Source organism: Xiphophorus couchianus, chromosome 18 (genome assembly GCF_001444195.1).
Source record: "Xiphophorus couchianus chromosome 18, X_couchianus-1.0, whole genome shotgun sequence".
Taxonomy (NCBI): Eukaryota; Metazoa; Chordata; class Actinopteri; order Cyprinodontiformes; family Poeciliidae; genus Xiphophorus; species Xiphophorus couchianus.
In genome coordinates, this window is record NC_040245.1 from 22931386 (window position 1) to 22950179 (window position 18794).

The following is an 18794-nucleotide window of genomic DNA, read 5'->3' on the forward strand; positions in this document are numbered from 1 at the left end:
AATAAGCGATGTCCTCTGCCAGCCTGCCTCCTTCCACTCACCGTTTATTTGTTTCTGCTTGACAAAAGCTAATTAAGGGCTTTCATGTCAGCTTGCTTTGTTCCTCTTATTGTTTAAAGCAGAGCTAATACCTACAGAGACGGCGCTTCAATTGAATTTGTCTAATCTCAGCTGAAAAACAAAAGAAAAGAAAGAAACCAGACTGCTGACTGTTCCTCTGGGGGTCGAGAACAAGTCGCGCTCCTCAGGATCACAGATTTTCCTGGAGGCGGCAAAAAGAACAAGTAGTTGTTTTTTTAACATCCAAAACTAAACTAAAATAAAATTAAAGTGCAGGATTTAGATTTAGAGGGGGGGAAAAAAATCCCAACGTGGACTGAGAGCAGCTTAAAGGGCACAAAACAAATACAACACAACCAATTACAATCACGCCCACATTCATAAGCAAATGCACATATTTCCCTGGAGAGATTAGAGGAGGGAGAACAGAGAGAGCTCACCTTACCTCATAATGACTCGGCTCACCTGTTGATCCCCTCACCTGGGGCAGGGGGGAGATCACCCCCGGCCCCCTCCGCCCCGCCTCATAGAGATGGCCGGATAAAGCCATCCTTTCAGCTGAGGCTGCCACAGAGCGTCCCGATCCGGCCCGCCCCTCGGCGCGGCCCTGAAACCGATCCAGGTAGGCTTTCTCACGGAGAAACTTTCTCACACTCGCACCTGCCAATCACACACCTCCCCGGAGAGCGCGACGAGGAGGATGAGGCTCGGCGCTCACGCGGCGTGCATGCAGCACACCCAGATGTAAACGGTACACAGATAAGGGAAGATAATTGGCTCTGGGACAGCGAGTCTCACAGGTAAACGGGCCGATACCGATCACAGGGAGGAAACCTAAGCCAGTCCTGTGCAGCATCCATGTGCGCAGGTGTATTAAAGGGACAGGGAGCTTTATCCTCATCAGGTAAATCAAACAGTTTTTAGTACGGAGACTCCGAGACGCTGGAGGAGCGAAGGAAACATGTTTCCCCACATTGCACACGTTTTCACAGCATGCTGTGATTAGAGCTTAAACTCTGGAACGCGTCAAGATAAAACCGAACTAAGCAAACTAAGAAACAATCACAAGGAGGAGGAGGAGGAGGAGGAGGAGGAGGAGGAGGAGGAGGAGGAGGAGGAGGAGGAGGAGGAGGAAAAGCCCTTTTAGCCAAAAACTAAAATAAAAGCTCTAAAGTCCCGTAGAAAATTATGGATCTGCCAAGTCATTTTAGAGGGATTCTCTTGAGCTTTAAACGAGCATTAGCTGCTAATGGAGTCTGAAAAGGAAGCAGCCTCTGTGTCTTTAATTCACCCAAGCTGTGTTTGTTGGGGTTTTTTATATGTTAATAATGAAAACATTGGGGGGGGGATAAAAAAAAAGCCGGCTGGAGAGGGGAATGAAAGAGCCGAGCTCAATAATCAATAAACCTTTTGGCCACTCTGGTGTTCTGTTTTGTAATTAAATTACTCTTTCATTCAAGGATGTCGAGTCTAGCAGCCAGGAGCAGGAAGTTCAAAAGCTCCCGAAAGAGCAAAAGTGAAAACATTTGGATGGATGGATGGATGGAAGAAAGAAAGAAAGAAAGAAAGAAAGAAAGAAAGAAAGAAAGAAAGAAAGAAAGAAAGAAAGAAAGAAAGAAAGAAAGAAAGAAAGAGAAACAGAGGAAACTGGTGGACAAAAAAAACAGGACTGAACGAATTCGCCAACAAACCGACATTCAGACATGTAGTGGTCGGCATCCCACTCAGTGCCACAAATAACCTTCAAACATGAAACTTAATATTGTGATTGTGGATTACCGATATTGCTATTCTATATCTAATCATCATAATTCAATACCTGCTGGTTGATTTCAAGTCTCATGTTTCAGGCACCCTGTGCAACTTGTGAAACCAAAAAAAAAAAAAAATGTATTTGGATTTTTTTGCGACTGCAGCCTACTTTCTCATGCACAGCCTGAGAAAAAATGTTTTTTTTGTTCGATCAATCTGGGTTTTTTCCCGAACAATCAAAGTTTTTTTTGTCATTGTTGTCAAAAGGAAAAGCTCCACAGAGAATAGCCGACATATTTAAGTCACACAAGCTAAAGATGTACCTTTGTGTTAAGCAGCTGCAGCCCCATTGAGATATGCTACCGCTAAATATCAACAAGTCATATCAAAACAGAGTAAACATGCTAATGCTAGCATAGCACTATTTGTGGATTTTTTTTCTGCTGAACATATTTTATTATTTGTTATTATTTAAAATATTTGGAGAAGAAAATGCAGCTTGGGAAGCTGAAATATTAATCATTTTTGAGTTGGTGAGTACAACTAATTAGCACCAGGAGCCTCCGTGGCTCTGATTAGTCACCAACTCAAAAGGATTAATATTACCTCCAAGCAGGTGATACATGTTGGTAAAATGAAAAGATTATCTTTTTTAAACCTAAATCTGCTAGAGGTATTAATAATTATGAGCCTAACTTTACTTGGTGGCTCAAATGCTTCATCTGAAATGACTCACATCAGCCTTGGAGGACAAACAATTGTGATCAAGTTCTCTCTAGTCTGATGGCAGATCAATCAAATCTACTGGCTTCAAACAAAAATTTGGCACCAAATATTCCTGCTTCCTTTCTTAAAGTGTCATTGTGAAGAGCGGGGGGAACAAAAAAGGGGTAAAAATGTTGAGCCGAGCTCATCAAACCATTTGATGGCAATTTAGTTCTTTAATTGCCATCTATTTTTAATTCTCCCGCATGTAGGCGTCCAGATCGGGAGGTTTATTCAGTTAGATTTTGTGTTTTAAACGCACTGATGATCAGGCAGTCCCAGAAAGCAGCAGCCATTATCACCCCAAGAGGCTCTCAGCAGATGACAGCTGAGGGTCTCCCAGAATGAATCGAAGCTGATGTGGAAGGCAGGCGCTCGTCTAGACGTGGCAAATACACTCACTTCAAAAAAATAAATAAATAAAAAATACAATTCAAGCATGGATAAACAGCCATGATTGTTTCCTGTTACAAAACAGCGACAGTAAAGTGTTTGGACTCGTTCAAGGTCAGGAGAGAAAAAAAGGGGGGAGCCTAATAAAAGCCAGTGTTTGTGTTTAGATTAAGATTTTTTTTCTTTTCTTTTCTCCCCAGTAATAAAAAAAATTTATTTTTGCTTTGAGAAGGCATCTCTCAAAGAGATATTTAGCTGAAATCGGTGATGAAAGCTGCTGTAATGGCTCCCAGTAATAGGAAAGCAACATCATGTGAACTCTGACAGCGAGGGGTTATCATCACTCCAATCTAGCCTTGGTTCGAGAGGATTGTATTATACTTGAAGCTTAGCCTGTTCCCTTGGTAACCATACTGGTAACAAGCACATCCCCCCACCCCATCCTCCATCCCAGTAGTACTTACTGGCCAGGCATATTTGAAGTGAATGGAGATGTGTCCGTTAGTCCCGTCCTCTCCTCCTCCGGGTTCGTGTCCTCGGTGCCGGAGCGACAGGGAGTTTCCGCCCAGGACGCCCGTGGTGCCGGATCCGAAGGTGCAGGTCCCCGTGGGGGCCACCCGGGCCTGGTACTCCTTGAGGCAGGCGTGGAAGAAGGTGTCGCACTGATCCCAGGCAGAGCAGCGCTGGCCGCCGCCGCCACCGGCGGCCTGCAGGTCGCAGCAGTCTCCGGCCTGCAGGAGGCCGTGCGGGTTGTGGAAGTGACGGATCTGGAGCTCGAACATCCCGGCGGCGCGCACAGCCTGGACCGGGAGAGAGGGCAGAAAGTAGAGCGATGAGGAGGCGCTTTTCCCCCACCTGAAAACATGGAAACTCTCAGAAAGAAAGTTGTTCCTCAGAGCTCCGAATCAACTTTATGCTCCTTCCCAGCTACATCTGACGCGGGCTGACTAAACAGTCAGGCGTTTTCTGGGTTAGTTTGATTTGCTCAACAAAAGCAGGATCCCCCGCAGAGGACCTCTGCAGCAGGATGCTCTCTAATCACAATGAGAGCTGCTGGTGCTTCAGCTCCCGCTGAGCTTTTGCATCCCGCAGAAGGTTTTCACCATTAGAGAAGAGAGTGAGCCTCTGTGTTGTCATATTCACAAATACGCTGCTGCTTTCAAACATGCCCACCGCCTTGCAGATGTTTTTGTAACACCTGAACTTTTCCACGTTTTGTGACGACGCAGCTACAGTTCTCGGTGTATCTTAGTCGGGTTTGTGTCCTCGGGTTCCACTGGGAAGTGGAAGGAAAATGGTAACTGGCTTTTAAAAATTAGGACTGGTTTTAACTGCAGCTCCAGTTTTGTGTGTCTAGAGTTTTAAATTGGTCCCCATTCTTCTCAGCCTCCATCCGGTTAAACGAGGGAATCAGAGAAGATGGATTCCTGACAGATTTTCAAGTAGATGTAAGTCTGGACTTTGACTAGGCTGTGTGTTTGGGATTGTTGTTCTGATGGAAGGGGATCCTCTCTGAGTCTCTGGTCTTTTCCAGCCTCCCAAAATGGTTTTCTGCCGGCATCAGCCCAGATTTAGATCTATTTATCTTCCCCACAGCATCATGCTGCCACCTCCGTGTCTCAAACTGCAGATGATGTGTTCAGAGTAATGAGAAGTGATAGTTTCCCTCAACAAGTAGGGGCTTTGGATATTTTACACAAACACCTGAGGCCTACAAAGCAAAAAACACACAAAGTATTTTTGTCTAAATATCTTAATACACTTGAAATAAGACAAAACTAACATACAAGTAACTTTTCAGCAACACATAGGAGCTTTTCAGTCAATAATCCCTTAATATTTTTCATAAACACTAAGGAATTATTGACTTAAAACAAGCTCCTATGTCTTGCTGAAAGTTACTTCTAAGTCAGTCTTCTCTTACTTCGGGGTGTACTAAGATATTTGCACAGGAAACTCGACCAAAAGTACTTGGTGATATTTTTTTTGTCCTTGCAGTGAGGGTTTATCCACTCAGGTGAATTGCATTTAAGTAGCAGGTTGTCCTCTGGAGGCACCGTGCACTTTTTCAGGATTTTATTGGTAAAATAAAAAGTTCTTGGAGGCCACGTACGATTCATCGCTGGATGCTCTCTCTTCCAGCCAGAGAGAGAGAGAGAGAGAGAGAGAAGTGAAGCAGGAAAAAGAAGAAAAAAAAGAAGAAAACAGAGAGAGACATAACTCTGATTCCCACAACTCTGTCTGACCTCTGCAGAGGAAAAAACAAACTTTTCCATCTAAATTATGAACAGACACACCAAACACTCCTGTCATATAATCCTCCAACTGTTTATCCCCCCACTTCCTTTTGTTTGCCTCGTCCCGTTCTTTTTCTTTGCTATGTGCGGCCGCCACTCCCTTCTTCTTCTTCTTCCCTCATGTCCTCATCCCCAGGGGGATCACTGGATTCTCCTCCTCCTCCTCTTCCTCCTCACTTCTTTCTCAATGCGAAGCTGTGATGTTCCTGTCATTTCTCTCCCGGCGGCGACAATCGGCCGCTCTGCTTTGTGTCCGTCGCCTCGTTTCATTCTCGGGGTTGGCTCCTTGTTTGTGGACGAGCCACACACATACACACGCACACACACACACACTCGTTACACATATGCTGGAGTTAATAAGACCCCCTGAGATTCCCGGAGCAGAAGGGTCAGGTATGTGTGCGTGCAAGAAGGGGGAAAAGTGTGTGCCGAGTTTTATTTTTCTTTTCTTTTTGCAAAAATAAACCCGCCATAATCTGAGTTTGCCAGTAAAGCCCTTGCTGATCCACAGACATACGTAGCTCTGATAATCAGAGCTGTGAACCCGATCGTATGCGACGCGGTCCCAAGCCGAGCCAAAATCAGCCCATTGTTAAAGAGCGAGTGTCCCCCCGCTGCACCCGGGTCCCTGGGTGGGGGCCGGGGCCTGAAGAGAGAAGCGGAGGAGGATGGGTGGACTTGGCTACATCAAAAGGCTTGCGGAGATACAGTGGCGCTCATCACTCCACATCCTCCTTTCTTCCTCTCCTCCGCTCGCTGCCGGAGCCATTCCCCACATACCAGCATTTCAGCGCTCAGTCGGGGCCGAGACAGCGAGACAGAGGGGTCTGGGTCCGGGGGCCCCCCGGCCCGCTCGGCAGGAGACCCCTTGCACTGAGAGGCGCGCAGAAAGGTCCCCCGCCATTGAAAAGACGGATATTTACAGCTCAGTAATGGAGCTGACCGTTAGAGGAAAGCAGGCAGGGTGTAGAGGAGAAACGTGAAGAAAACCGAATCGCACAAAGTGTCTTTGCTCCAGTTTCTAGTGTAAATATACCAGTAAACCTGAAGTAAGATATAAATATTTAAAATAAAAACTAAGTCATGAGTAACTTGTCAGCAAGATGTATGAGCTTGCCTAGTCAATAATATTGATGGGAAAGTTCTACTTCCACCAGCAAATGTAATTTATAAAATAGAACCTTTTCATCAATATTAAGGAATTGTTGACTTAAAATAAGCTTCCTGAAAACAGGATATTTTTCAATTAGTTTTGTCTTGTTTTAAGTGGACTAAGATGTTTGCAGTAAAATAAATAGACCAGAAGACTTAGTAAGATTTTGTGTTTTTGAAGTTCTTCTTTGCCAAATCGCTCAAGTTCAGTCAGATCAGACGAAGAGTGTATTTGAACACCAACTTTCAAGTCTTTCCACAGTCTGGACTTTGACTAGGCCAATCAGAGACATGAATGTGCTTTGATCGGCTCTCTTGCTGCGGGTTTAGAGTTGTTGTCTCTCTAGAAGGTGAACCAGGTGTCAGGATTCAGCGTTTAGATCCATCCGTCCTCCTATTAACGCTGATCAGCTCAACTGCCTTTACTGCGAATCCCCACAGCATGATGAAGCCTCCCATGCCCACTTTTGCAAAAAGTGGGCATGTTTACTTGCTCAGGAAGTCGGTTTTCACAGCATTTAGCAAAAAGCTCAGCGTCGATCTCCTTCAAATAATCAACAGTCAAAAGGTTTTGTGGACGTCAGATCAATGAAATATGTGCAACTCAGTCAGCAGGTTCTTCCACCTGAGCTGCGGGTTTCTGCATCCGCCCCAGAGTCGCTGAGAGCATTAGAAACTTAAATCACTTTGTGTCCATCTTGAGGCTGGAAAGGTACATTTGTGCTTGGATTCCTGGATAGCTCATTGTTCGCTTGTCTTAACAAGACCTCCCCGGATCGCCCGCAGGTTCCTCAGAATGCTTCGGAAAAGCTTCCGACAAAGTTCTCCAAGTTTTCACATGCTACAGTTTCGTTTGTTTGCACTTCGAAGCAGCTTTAAAATCCTCTGCCACAGCCCGAATTTTGATTTATAGAGCTTCACATACATCAGGACCTGCTGTTGGCTTACAGCAGAGCTGAAGGAGAGGAAAAAGCTTCACATTTGTAGATAACTTGTCATATTTTGAACCTGTTTTCGGTAAATGTTGGTGTAACTGTTTGGTTTTAGTGAAGCACGTTGGGATGTTTGCCTTGAAATCTGCTCATTAACAAAATGTCAATGTTTTCAGAAGGTGCCTTTGTTTCTGTCTTCAGTTTATGCGTAACAAACGTCTAGTTGAATGTTTATCTAAAGGTTCCTGAGGTGCAATTTATCTGCCATCGATCCTCAAAACGAGAGGCACACAGACTAGAAGGCGGCCTGTGAAATCTGGAGATTTGCTCCTTTTCTTTCTTTGACATAATTCCGAAACTGAAAATAATTTTTTCTTGTTTAGCTTAGGAGTATGTCTTCTGCAAAGAATCTTTTTTTTTCCCCACTTAAATTCAAAGGGAGAAGAAGCGTTCGATAATTATATTATGTGAGAACAAAATGAAAAAACTTGATTCTCATTCGTTTCTCTCCGGTTTGAGCAAATTTACTACAAATGAACTTCAAAGACGTGCAACGAGCGGAGCTTTGATCTCTTCTCCAGCCATTTTCCGGGGACCATAACTGCACAGTGTGCTGGTTCGTATATGCTCTATTAAAACACACATCACAGAGCAGATAAGACTGGAGGGACTGCTTCGTCTGAAGAATCACAGGTTCTGATTCTTCCCTTCTCTCCCCTGCGTTATGATAAAGGGGCAAAAACAGCTGCAGAGGGTCCTGACTCTGCAGTGCGGTCAGGAGCAAGAAGAAGAAGAAGAAGTGTGTTGTTGCTCAGCTGTGAAGGGGGCTGCAGAGCTGCCCCATGTTCAACATTCACACGCCCCGGAGTTGATTGTCCTGTGGCCCTGTGCTCCACACACACACACACACCCAGGAGTACAGATGCTGTTTGTGAGCTCAGCGCTCAGAGCAAAGGAAAAAAAATGTGCTCACACACACACTGAGGAGCACCTCTCAGCGTGGTGGGTCCTGTCACACATCACAGCCGTCCTGTCAGCACCGCGGCGCAAAAGGTGCAAGGATAATAATTTTTATTCCCCATCTCTCACAGGGGGAAAAAGTAGCATAAAACTTGGTTGTTTCATGCTACTCAACTCCTTAAGAATGTTAAGAAAAAGACGAGAAAACACCAAACCAGATCTGCACATACGCTGTGCCTTGATAAGGTATTTACACCCTGTAAACTTTGTCATAATTTATCACGTCAACACCACAGATTTCAACGTACTTGCATTAAGACGCGGATGTGCAAAACGAGTCTGAAAAGTGTGCGACGCATTTGTTTTCAGCCACTCTGAGTCAGGTCAGGGGACACACAGCTCCGTCTCTTTACACAGACTCGATTCGATTTACGTCTGGACTTTGACTAGGGCATCCCGACACAAATACGCTTTGATCTACGACTGAAACGATTAATCGGATGAATCACAACAAATTGATTGCTGAGATCATCGGCAACCAGTTTAGTCATCGATTAGTCGCTCAACATTTGCTGAAACAATGTATTGAGAGAGGCAATAAAGCCAAAAAGCTGTACAAAATATAAACAGTTTGAATCTAGAGTAGAAAAAATAATAATTTTCTTGCTTGTAAAAGTGTTATACCTAAAACTCTTTGAGTAGGACAGTTTTAGCTTCACCTGGTTCAAATTTTAAAAAGAAAATCTCCCATTAAGCACCTTTCGCTATGCAAATATTAGTCAATTAATCAAAAATAAAAAATCAACAGATCATCCCGACGCTGTATTAATGTTAAGACTTTTACACCATTTAAAGTATTTTGTAGCTGCAGATGCTCAAGTGAACACTAAAGGAATGTTATGTTGTTGCATTTTCTTCTTTAAAAAAAGGAATTGAATTATTTGTTTATTTGGATATTTTAATATATTCCTAATATTGCGTTAAAAAGGCTTGTGTAGCCACATGAAAAATCTGCAGAACGACTCAATTTCGAAATCAAACCAATCGATTCATCATCAGGATAATCAACTGACTAACCAATAACTAAAATGATTGTTAGTTGCTGTCAACGCCGACCAGCTTCCACATCACTGCTAAGAAGAAGCACGAACCCCCTCAGCATGACGCTGCCACCACCTTGCTTCACTGTGAGGCTGCTGTGGCCAAAACAGCTTAACTTTTGCTCCCGCCAACTTGCTTCGCGTGTTTCCTGTGTCTCCTACGGCTTGTAAGCAAACCGCAAACATTGTTTATGTCGATCATTTGAAAGAACACGCCGCTAACAGACTGTCCCACCTGAGCTGCGGGTCTCTCCAACTCCTCCAGAGGTCTTACCTGCCTCTGAGCAATCATTACCTCACCCGACCTGTCAGCTTACGGGTCAAGTCTTTGCTGGTTTGCGGTGGAGAGCAATTTATTATCTTCCTCACCATTACGCACAGCAGTCGTGTCAGTGGAATAACGCACGTGCAGCGGTGTGCATGTGCGCACACAGGAGGAGGATCGGGATCCGTGATTTGTCCGATTCGTGTGCAGAGAAACACCCAGTGGAGGTGAAGAGCTCCTTTATGAAGCGGTGAGGTGCGCACCGGAGGGGGTGTGGTGGGTGTAATTAAAGTGTTATCTCTGCTCCGTTACTCAGAAAGGATTCATCAAATGACTTCAGAAAGAAGAAGCGGTTTATTTGGAATATAAACCATCAAATTATTATTATTATTATTATTATTTTATTTCTTTAAGCCTGATCATACATGCTCTCTGGTAAAACGGTGGTAAACGCACAAAAAAAAAAAAAAAAACTGGAAAAAATTTTTTTTAAAATTTGCACCCTGACAGATGAACGATTTGTGTTTTTATTATTATTATTATTATTTTTGATCTATTAGTCTTATAACTACAGTCAGCCTCTGCTGATAGCAGGCACAGCAGCGGGCTAAGACAACAGGTGGGCGCATCGCCGTGGGAGCAAAAAGAGGGCAGCACAAAGCCGAGCTGGCGCGTGGACTTTATATGGATGGCTATTTCCACTCAGGTGTTCTCTACAAAAAACAAAAAACAAACAAACACGCACCGAACTGCATTGGCAGGTCAGCCTCGGGGCTTTGAGGGCACGCCGCCAGAAATAGCACTTAATCGTTTGCTTACCCGCGGCTGTAGCGTCAGGACGGCGAGAAGAATGACGGCCCGTAGCAGGTGGAGGCGCGTCCTCAGGAGCTTTACGCCTCCGCTTCCAGGGTCCATCGGAGTTCTCCTGTGCGCTCTGGTGCTCTCCATCCCCGCGTCCAGGGAACTGGAGAGAACTGGAACAGTACGCTGTGCGCTCCGGCGCTGGTGGTGGCACTCCTCTCTCTCTCTCTCTCTCTCTCCTTCTTTCTCCTCCTCCTCCTGCGTCTTCTCTGCGCGCAGGTCTCCTCTTCCTCAGACTCAAACCCTCAAACTCCCATAAGGCAACTTCATGGCGTTGAGAGAACTGGAACCCGCCGTGACTCCTCTCCCTCCTCCCCTCCTGTCCCAGCTACTGCGCCTCAATGAGCCCACCGGACCGCATTTGCGCTCACCTCGTCAGCCCCTCCTGTCTAGATGTCAGCGCACAAATCCACATAGTTCACAGGAACACTCTCCTTTTCCTGCCGCCACCGGCGCTAAGAGGATTTAAGGGTCCAATCTGCCCGCTCACTTGACTTGAACTCTCATCCCAATTAGATGACACTCTCTCTTCATCTCCGCCGTCTGTTTTCCGGGCTTGTTCCACCGGGCAGAAATAACAAAAGAAGCCGATTCTTCAGGAAGAAATGTTCATCATCCAGAGCGCGCAGCTAATAAAAGTTGCATCTCTGCAGCGGGATTGCTCCTCTCTCTCTCTCTTTCTCTCTGCAGACTTCTCGTGCAAGTGGTTTGTGGACCCTGGAAGGGGCAGAGACAGTGTGGGAAACAATGAGAGAGAGAAAGAGAGAGAGAGAGAGAGGCAAAGGGTGTGTCCTGAGGCAGGGAATATCCTTGTTTCAGACTGGATGGTCTCCAGAGCGCTCTGCTGCGCTCTCCTCGTTGCCCCGCAGCCCACTTTACTCTTTTTGTCACATTTACACGTGGGATTACGGGCGATTCGCTTCACGGATCTACTTGAGTTTCCCCTCCACCTTTGGCGACACCTCCCTGGTTTCTGTCCTCCAGTTTCCCCTCCTCGGCTCCGCCGGGCCAATTAACTGCTGTCGCAGCAGCTCTCTCTGAGAGAGGAGACCTTCAAACTGAACCCATAGGCAAAGGGACTCTTCCGCTGATCTAATAAAAAATTGTTAACAGAAACGTAGAGGAAAACATGCATTGCATGAGGAGGATCGGGTTGTCAGCCCAGTGTGGCATGACCAAGGGGGCGTCACAGTCCACTTATCCATTTCACAAAACCCGTCAAGATGGGATTAACACTTCTTTTTGCTCTCTCCACGTTTGGTCAAGTAACTGATCAACGAGGAAGTAAAAGACAGCTCCAGTCTGTCGTTTTTTAGTTGTGCCACTTGTCCAACATTCCTGACTCAAATGGCTTCACACCTCTTCTTCTCTATATATGCATGTTCTCCAGAGTCCTGCTAATGACCTGATTATTTGATTCAGGTGTATTGCAGCAGATGCAAGGCGAGTTTAACACTCGTGGCCTTGTATTATGCCATGTAAAGGAGTCCTGACGTATTGAGGAGAGTCGGATCAAGAAAGCGACACAGTGGTGAGGTACGGTTGGTGCAACCAGCCAATAACAGAATTTAAAAGTCAAACAGGAACCAGAACCCATTTCCGATGAGAAGGCTATGAAAATCAAATAAATCTGATGCACTTCCTCAGTGAACAACAGGGTCGCTACGCCGAGCTCAACGCCACAGCGACGAGCTGTTGCTGAAGAAAGCAGGTGCCTTGCTGAAGTTGTTAGAAAGCAGTGAGTGAGCAAACCCCGGTACTTTATTGAAACGGGGATGTGATTCGATATTCCTATTCCTTCCTTCCTTCCATCCATCCATCTATTGTCTCACACGCTTGTCCCTAGTGAGGTTAAAAGGGGTGCTGGTGCCTATCTCCAGGGGTCAACAGACGAGAGGCGGGGTACACCGTGGACAGTTTGTGCAAATAATTTAATTTGTTTCAAGGAGTCTGGATTATGATTCCATCCATCCATCCATCCAAACTCCCAAAGCGAGCCGCTGCCCCAGACCTTGCCAGAGCTCTCCCCAGTGATTGAGCTGCTCATCGTCTCTAACGGTCAGCCACCCTACAAAGGCGGCTAACTTTGAATCCTTGCGACCAGAATCTTATGACCCATACTTCAGAACCACAGAGTGACGTTAGAAATGTAGACAGATCATTAGCATCCCCTTTTGGTTCAGCTCTTTCTCCACCAGGAGACACAGAAGCAGTGTGTCCACAGAACCCAACGCATACACTCTATCCTACTGCACGTCATGAGAGACAAGGTGGTGCTTGAGGGGAAGACTCACCTGTAGCTCAGAGGAAGCAATAAATCTTTTTCACTCAAAGACTTTCGTTTTTGGAAACATCTCCTGTGGTCCCATGAAGCAAAGTATCGGCGTTGGCAGAATCGTGTTGACTTGTTGTTTTGCTGTTGGGAGAGATCGGTGAACTTTCCAAAAGAACATTATGTGGAAATTATGTTGTGACTCATCTCAAGATGTCAATCAGGGAGAAAAAGCTTGAGAACTAAACTCGGACAAGAGTATTTTACAGGTGGTTACAGATGGGACAGCTGATATCGGTTCCTCTTATGAGCTGGACACAAAAATGTTGTTTTTCACAGAGTGGGTTTGCTTTGGGTGTGTGCAGTACACAGCGACTCCATGGCCAGAAAGACTCCACCTGCAGCCTGCTTCCCTCTGCTCACACATGGACACTGGTGATTAAACTTGTTCCGACAGCTGCAGCTGCATCCTGCTGTTCGCATGCAGCTGCTGAACGGAGCCGCCGGGCTCCCCTATAACCGGCTGAGCGCATAAATATAAAAGGGAGTTGTGGAGTGTGAAGGCATCTTTTGAACATTGGCACCCGTCACATGGCATATTTTCCACATCTGACCTCCAGTGTTTGCGTCCTGTTGGATTCAAGACCTCCACACAATGTTCCTTCTTCATCGGAGGGCCATCTAATGAGATTCTGGCTCCCTCGTCCCTCCTCCTCCTTCATCTTAAGGTCTATCACGGGGCTGTTGCCTCGAGAAGCTTCCCTGACAACCGCTGGCGTTTCCGCAGCTTGGCGCTCTGCGGTGACCCCGAGAGCGGAACAGAGGCCTCTTGAGCAGAGCCTTGATTTGCATACAAGAAGCAGTGACATGCAGGCATGAGCTGAATAAGTAAAACACATTCCTGATTTTAGTTGTTTTTTTTTTTACAGGTTCTAGTTAATGTTAATGTTAATCTCACCTGAGCGAAAATGATCACCAAAATATGTAGACTTTATGATATAAATTTGAACGTTTTAAGTATGCAACTGGCGCCATCTTGTGGCCACTGGAAGATTTCAAGGGATGAACGGTTTGGACTTCTTGATGGCAAGAAGGATGACTGCTAGTCTGTTTTCAGTAAATACTCACAGTTCTCAATTATCTACATTGTTTATGCTTAGTCTAAGGAATTCAAAAACTAATTCCAGTTCACTGGCGAACTGGTTACACAAATTAACTCCCTTAAGAAAATAACTAAGACAATTTCTGGTACATTTTCTTGAAGTGAAGTTTGACCTTTGACATCTACACACTTCAGTCTTATCGATAGAGCACGTAAATCTAATTCCTTTACTTCCAACATCTCCTTGCCCAACATGCATTTCTCTCTATATGAGAAAATCCAGAGGGAAAATATCTGCATATCAGTTGAGCACATCAGAATGTCTGAGAGGCACAAATTAAAGTTTTTGGGGTGGTCTAGTTAAAGTCCTGCCCAGTTAAGACGTTGTGTCACCTCGAACAGGACGTTGATTCTCTTAAAGTCCTCCTATGTGGTTGAAAGAGCTGATGTAAACGACTCGTTACTTGATTTTTGCAAACTGCTACCAAATGTGGCGCAACCAAGTTTGGGGGGGAGGGCAATTACTGTTGCCCCCGAAACTGCCCCCCTTCACAGAGGCCCAGTTTAGTTTTGATTGAGTTATGTCCTTGATAATTGAAATAATCTTAAAATAACACTTTCTGGATCAAAACTCGTCTGACGATCCAGAAAGTGTGACCAGAAAACGCGAAATCAGAAGAAACCAATAAAGAGGCGGAGTTTGTTTCGCTCTTTACTGAACAAAACTCACCGTTCCACAGTGACCAGTGGGAACCTCTAATGTTCTGACTTTTTGCTAAGCTAACCTGAAAACCGACTGCCTTTCGGCGTCACGCAACAAGCAGCTTTAACTCCCTCAGAAAGATTTTTCTTCTGCTGAGTGGGCAGCCATGTTTCCAGGACCAAACCACACACACACACACACACACAGCTCCCTGGTGGCTAAGGTCAGCGCTTTCTCAAGGCAAAATAAGAGAGTGCGGAAAGACTTGGGGAAACAGCAGAAGAATGTGAATTTTTGTGTGTACTTTGTCGGTCTGACCTGCAGACAATTACCCTGGGCAGTTTCCACAACAGGGAGGCCCTGTGTGTGTGCAGAGCAAAGAGCGAATTTATGCTTTTCAGGCCCAATTCACACATCACTCCTGCCTGAAGCTCATGAATCCGGCTTTTGAGAGGAAGAGGAGGTCTTTACTGGTTTGTAATTACATTGCAAGGTTGAGAGGATGGCCTCTAAATCAGGGAAATGAACTAAAGGCGTTCTGCAATCATTATCTTTTTACACGATCATTTCCCTCAATGTAATAACTTTTTTTTTTAAAATGCACTCTGAAGCTGAAGGTAGGTCTTTCATGAGTTTTCCTCAAGAAATACCATAAAAGACTTTCATTTTTACTGAGATTTCACAGCTTATTTTCATAAAAAGTTGAATATGAATTAGATCTTTGGAAAGCGACTCGATAGAGGTCATAGCGAATCAGAAATACATAAACATCAATGAATGAGGGGCAAGCGCTGAAGCAGAAATCAGTCAAAAACAAACTTGTTCTGAAAGATTCACACAGATAACAAGCGTTACATAAAGTCACCTCTTTTAATAAAAAAGAAAAAGCTCCAGGTACAATGTCTGGTCGCCCAGACTCTGGGTGCAATGCTTTAACAGTTGATAAAAACAAATGTCAAGTTGTGGATTTAACAGCAGAGTAAAACTGTAATCAAAATTCACAGCTTTGATTGTGTCGTCTACCAACGAGTGTTTTCTGCCTAGGAAGTGTTAAAACCCAGCAGCTTGACATTTTAATGTATACTTACATGGCAATCCTCGAAGAGGGGAAAGTACCACTGCCCGCAAATCAGCAACATTCTTATAAAAAGATAAAAAGAGCTGAGAGCATTTGAACCCAGGGCCTGCAGGGAGGGCTCACTTCTTAGCAAAAGAGATCTTCATGGCGTTCGTCTGTGTGATCTTGAAGCCCTGCAGGGCATCTCGCGCCGCGCCGGCCTGGACTTCGTTTTCAAACTCCACGAAGGCGATGTCGTGGCGACCGGGAACCAATCGCACCTCTTTGAAGCCGGGGAACCTGAAGAAACACAAGCAGTCAGGTTCTGCCTTCGTGGAGACAAACTTTTAAACATGAATAAATACCAGAGAGGCAGCAATAAAAAATTATTTTAAAAAAGTGTAGATGGGTTATCAGTGACAATGTGTCTGATCGATAAGTGCAGATCTATTCAGTCTAATTCTACGCTGAATGCTCTGAGCGACTTCATTCTTTATTATTTATTTGACATTAAAGACAGAATTCCTAATTGCTCTTTCTGAACCATTTGAAAAGTTTGTTGCAGTTTATTTTCACATGTTTGACCAAGTTAGTAAACCTTTTGTATTTATCAGCTTATTATTTATTTTACATTGGCTGTTATACTCCTAACTGCACTGGCTGAACAAATTAAAGTTGTTTTTACACGCTGGACCAAGTTTCTGAAGCTATTGGTGTAACTCTGTACTGGTGCAGAGTTATCAAATAAATGTGTAATTCAGGGCATTTATGACTTTGTCTCATAAAAGAAACTATTTAAGTCAATTCTGCTGTTTTTCTGAAGCCGATTCTCATACAACTCTGATTTAGTTTGGGAAAATACCAAATCCATTTAGAAATTGCACAACACAAAAAACAAAATACAAACTAAATAAATAAATAAACAGAGCTGGTACTCACTGGTTGAACAGCATGGAGAGCATGAGCTCGTTCGTCTCCTCTGGCAGGTTTGTGAGGAAGAGGATGTGATTGGGGGGATTTTCTGAAACCTGCGTGAAAAGATCATCATTTCAACTCTACCCGTCAATGAGAGTAAGACGGCTTTAAATGAGGAACACTCGGAAACACTACCTGCTGGGGCATCTGTCCAGGCATCATCTGACCAGGAGCAAGGGCCCCTGGGGGCATCTGGCCGGGGGCCATTCCAGGTGGGGGCATCATGCCGGGAGGGGGCATGTACGGCGGCTGACCTGGAATGTGCATCATCCGTGGAGCCTGGCTCATAGGAGGCATTCCCTACAGACGGCAATCAGTTTAAAATGCATCCTCTTTGTTTCTGCATCAGCAGATGCGTATAAATCAGAGCTCCACTCACCGGCATGGCTGCAGGGACTCCAGCCACCATGGCTGCTGCTGCTTTCTTACTTATGCCCGGTTCAGGCTTGGGCTTCTTCTTCTCCTTTTTACGGTCTCGTTCCACATAGGTCCCCTTCATCTTCGCTATGATGTCGGAGTCTGTCTTGGAGTACTGGATGCGCTGCAAAAGATATGAACATTAGTTGCTTAAAACAGGGGACAGACACAGCACAAAGTTTTTTTTAGTTCCACTAATTCGGGGTTTCAGGCTCTTCGGTTGAAGTTATGGTGCTCACACAAATGGGGCCGGAGAAGTCTCATGTCATGCTCTTCCCAACAAACAAAAACTGAAAAAGTGAACAAAGTCTTTACATCTGAATAAACTTTTAATCATCAGATCAGGTCTAAAATAGTCTGATCAATGAAAAAACTGATAGGAAGCAAAGTGTGTTGTTTTTTTTTTTTGGTGTCAATTATTTGAAAACATGAACTAACAGGCTTTTATTTGATGTTATAGAAATTCAGTAGTCTTATCTCTGATTCGCATTCTCAAGCAACATTTAGTCCAAAAGGTTCTTTAGACTAATATCGGTTTAATATCAGGAACATTTAGCTTTTATTTTTACTTGTGCTTATCCCGCAATCCAAAACAGGGATTAGAACAAACTTAGAATCCAGAAAAAAACTACCTTAGCAACTACTTACTAAGGAATCCTACTACTAGAGGATATTTACTTATATTTACCCAGCCTGAACAGGATAAGTATACTCTGAAGTATACTTCATATACTCTGGATCAACTGTATTAGATTCTTTTTCTTCTTCTTTTGCTCTTTCCTTTGGTTTGTGTGAATTTCCTTTAAATTCATGTAAAGCGCTTTGAATTGCCTTGTTGCTGAAACTACCACACAACTATGGTGAAAGCAATACTAAGAACTAAGAACTAATCTGGGTTTAAAACTCAAATAAATTAAAACAAAGATTGTTGCAGTTGTTCAGTGTCTAGTTAACCCACCATGGGTTTGTCGTAGAAGGGAAAGCCCTGCATGGATCTCAGGGCGTTGGAGGCGCTGTTGATCTCTTTAAATATAACAAAGGCCTGGCCCTTCATCTTCAAGTTCCGTGCTACCAAAATGTCCAGAATTTGGCCAAACTGCGAGAAGATGGCATAAAGCGACTTTTTCAGCTCTGCGTAGACGGGAGAAAACGAAATAGGATGTGAGTTTACATCGAATGAAATCAAGTTGTGGTATAGAAACTGTATAGGTTGTATAGAAAACTCACCATCTTTCTTGATTTTCTCATTCAGGTTGTTGATGTAGATGGTGTGATTGGGACGAACCTCCGGAGTGGTCATCTTAAAGTCTATTTAAGATCACCTGGAACAAAACAAAACAGCTTTAAGCAATCTGAAGCGCGACAAAGAACTGAGGCTAACGACGGTTAGCAAACAGCCATTCAGCGCGTACAGCCTGTTAGCTGTACATGCTAGGTCGACAGTTTCAGCAGAATAAATCAAACTAAATGAAACAAATACTTCCTGAGGTTTTTTTTAAATGCATACCGAAGAAACATAAGTCTATAAATACCTTGGATGGAGACTTAACAATCCCCTAAATGTGGTGAAGCCGTTAATCTAAATGTAGCCGAACTATTCCCCTCGATATGATGAATGAAAGCCCCGGTTTTCTCAAATCACGTTTGTCTTCTCGCGGGATCCATGAAAATAATTCTTCTTCTGTGTCATTTTTCAGAGGTTGGTAAACAAAAATGTGGGGCGCTACCGCC

At 44.4% G+C, this 18794-nt stretch overlaps 2 protein-coding genes across 4 annotated transcripts in view; both read right to left on the reverse strand.

Moving 5' to 3' along the window:
- The window catches only part of LOC114133235 (protein jagged-1b), a 55046-nt gene extending 43761 nt beyond the window's left edge, over nt 1-11285 (reverse strand). Inside the window, exons 1-2 of one of the 3 annotated variants that reach the window (XM_027998969.1) lie at nt 10496-11285; nt 3435-3770 (exon numbers count right to left, since the gene is read on the reverse strand). In XM_027998969.1, coding sequence (XP_027854770.1) covers nt 3435-3770; nt 10496-10624 — 465 coding nt within the window. In that variant the 5' untranslated portion in view covers nt 10625-11285. The remainder of the gene's footprint in view (nt 1-3434; nt 3771-10495) is intronic. The other 2 variants (XM_027998968.1, XM_027998970.1) reach the window with 2 other exon arrangements.
- A 4180-nt stretch (nt 11286-15465) lies between these two features.
- snrpa (small nuclear ribonucleoprotein polypeptide A) lies at nt 15466-18725 on the reverse strand. Its single transcript, XM_027999761.1, has 7 exons — nt 18596-18725; nt 18291-18385; nt 18022-18194; nt 17026-17187; nt 16782-16946; nt 16611-16699; nt 15466-15971 (listed from the first exon to the last, which is right to left on the reverse strand). Exons 2-7 carry the CDS (start codon nt 18361-18363, stop codon nt 15812-15814), a joined length of 822 nt encoding a protein of 273 aa, XP_027855562.1. The 5' UTR covers nt 18364-18385; nt 18596-18725; the 3' UTR covers nt 15466-15811.
- Nucleotides 18726-18794: the final 69 nt, after the last annotated feature.

Coding starts and splice junctions, on each gene's coding strand:
- snrpa (XM_027999761.1), bottom strand. CDS start 18,363: ATGACCACTCCGGAGGTTCGTCCCAATCACACCATCTACATCAACAAC. Junction 18,195..18,290: donor TGAGAAAATCAAGAAAGATG/GTGAGTTTTCTA, acceptor CCGTCTACGCAG/AGCTGAAAAAGTCGCTTTAT. Junction 16,700..16,781: donor CTGGACAGATGCCCCAGCAG/GTAGTGTTTCCG, acceptor CTTTTCACGCAG/GTTTCAGAAAATCCCCCCAA.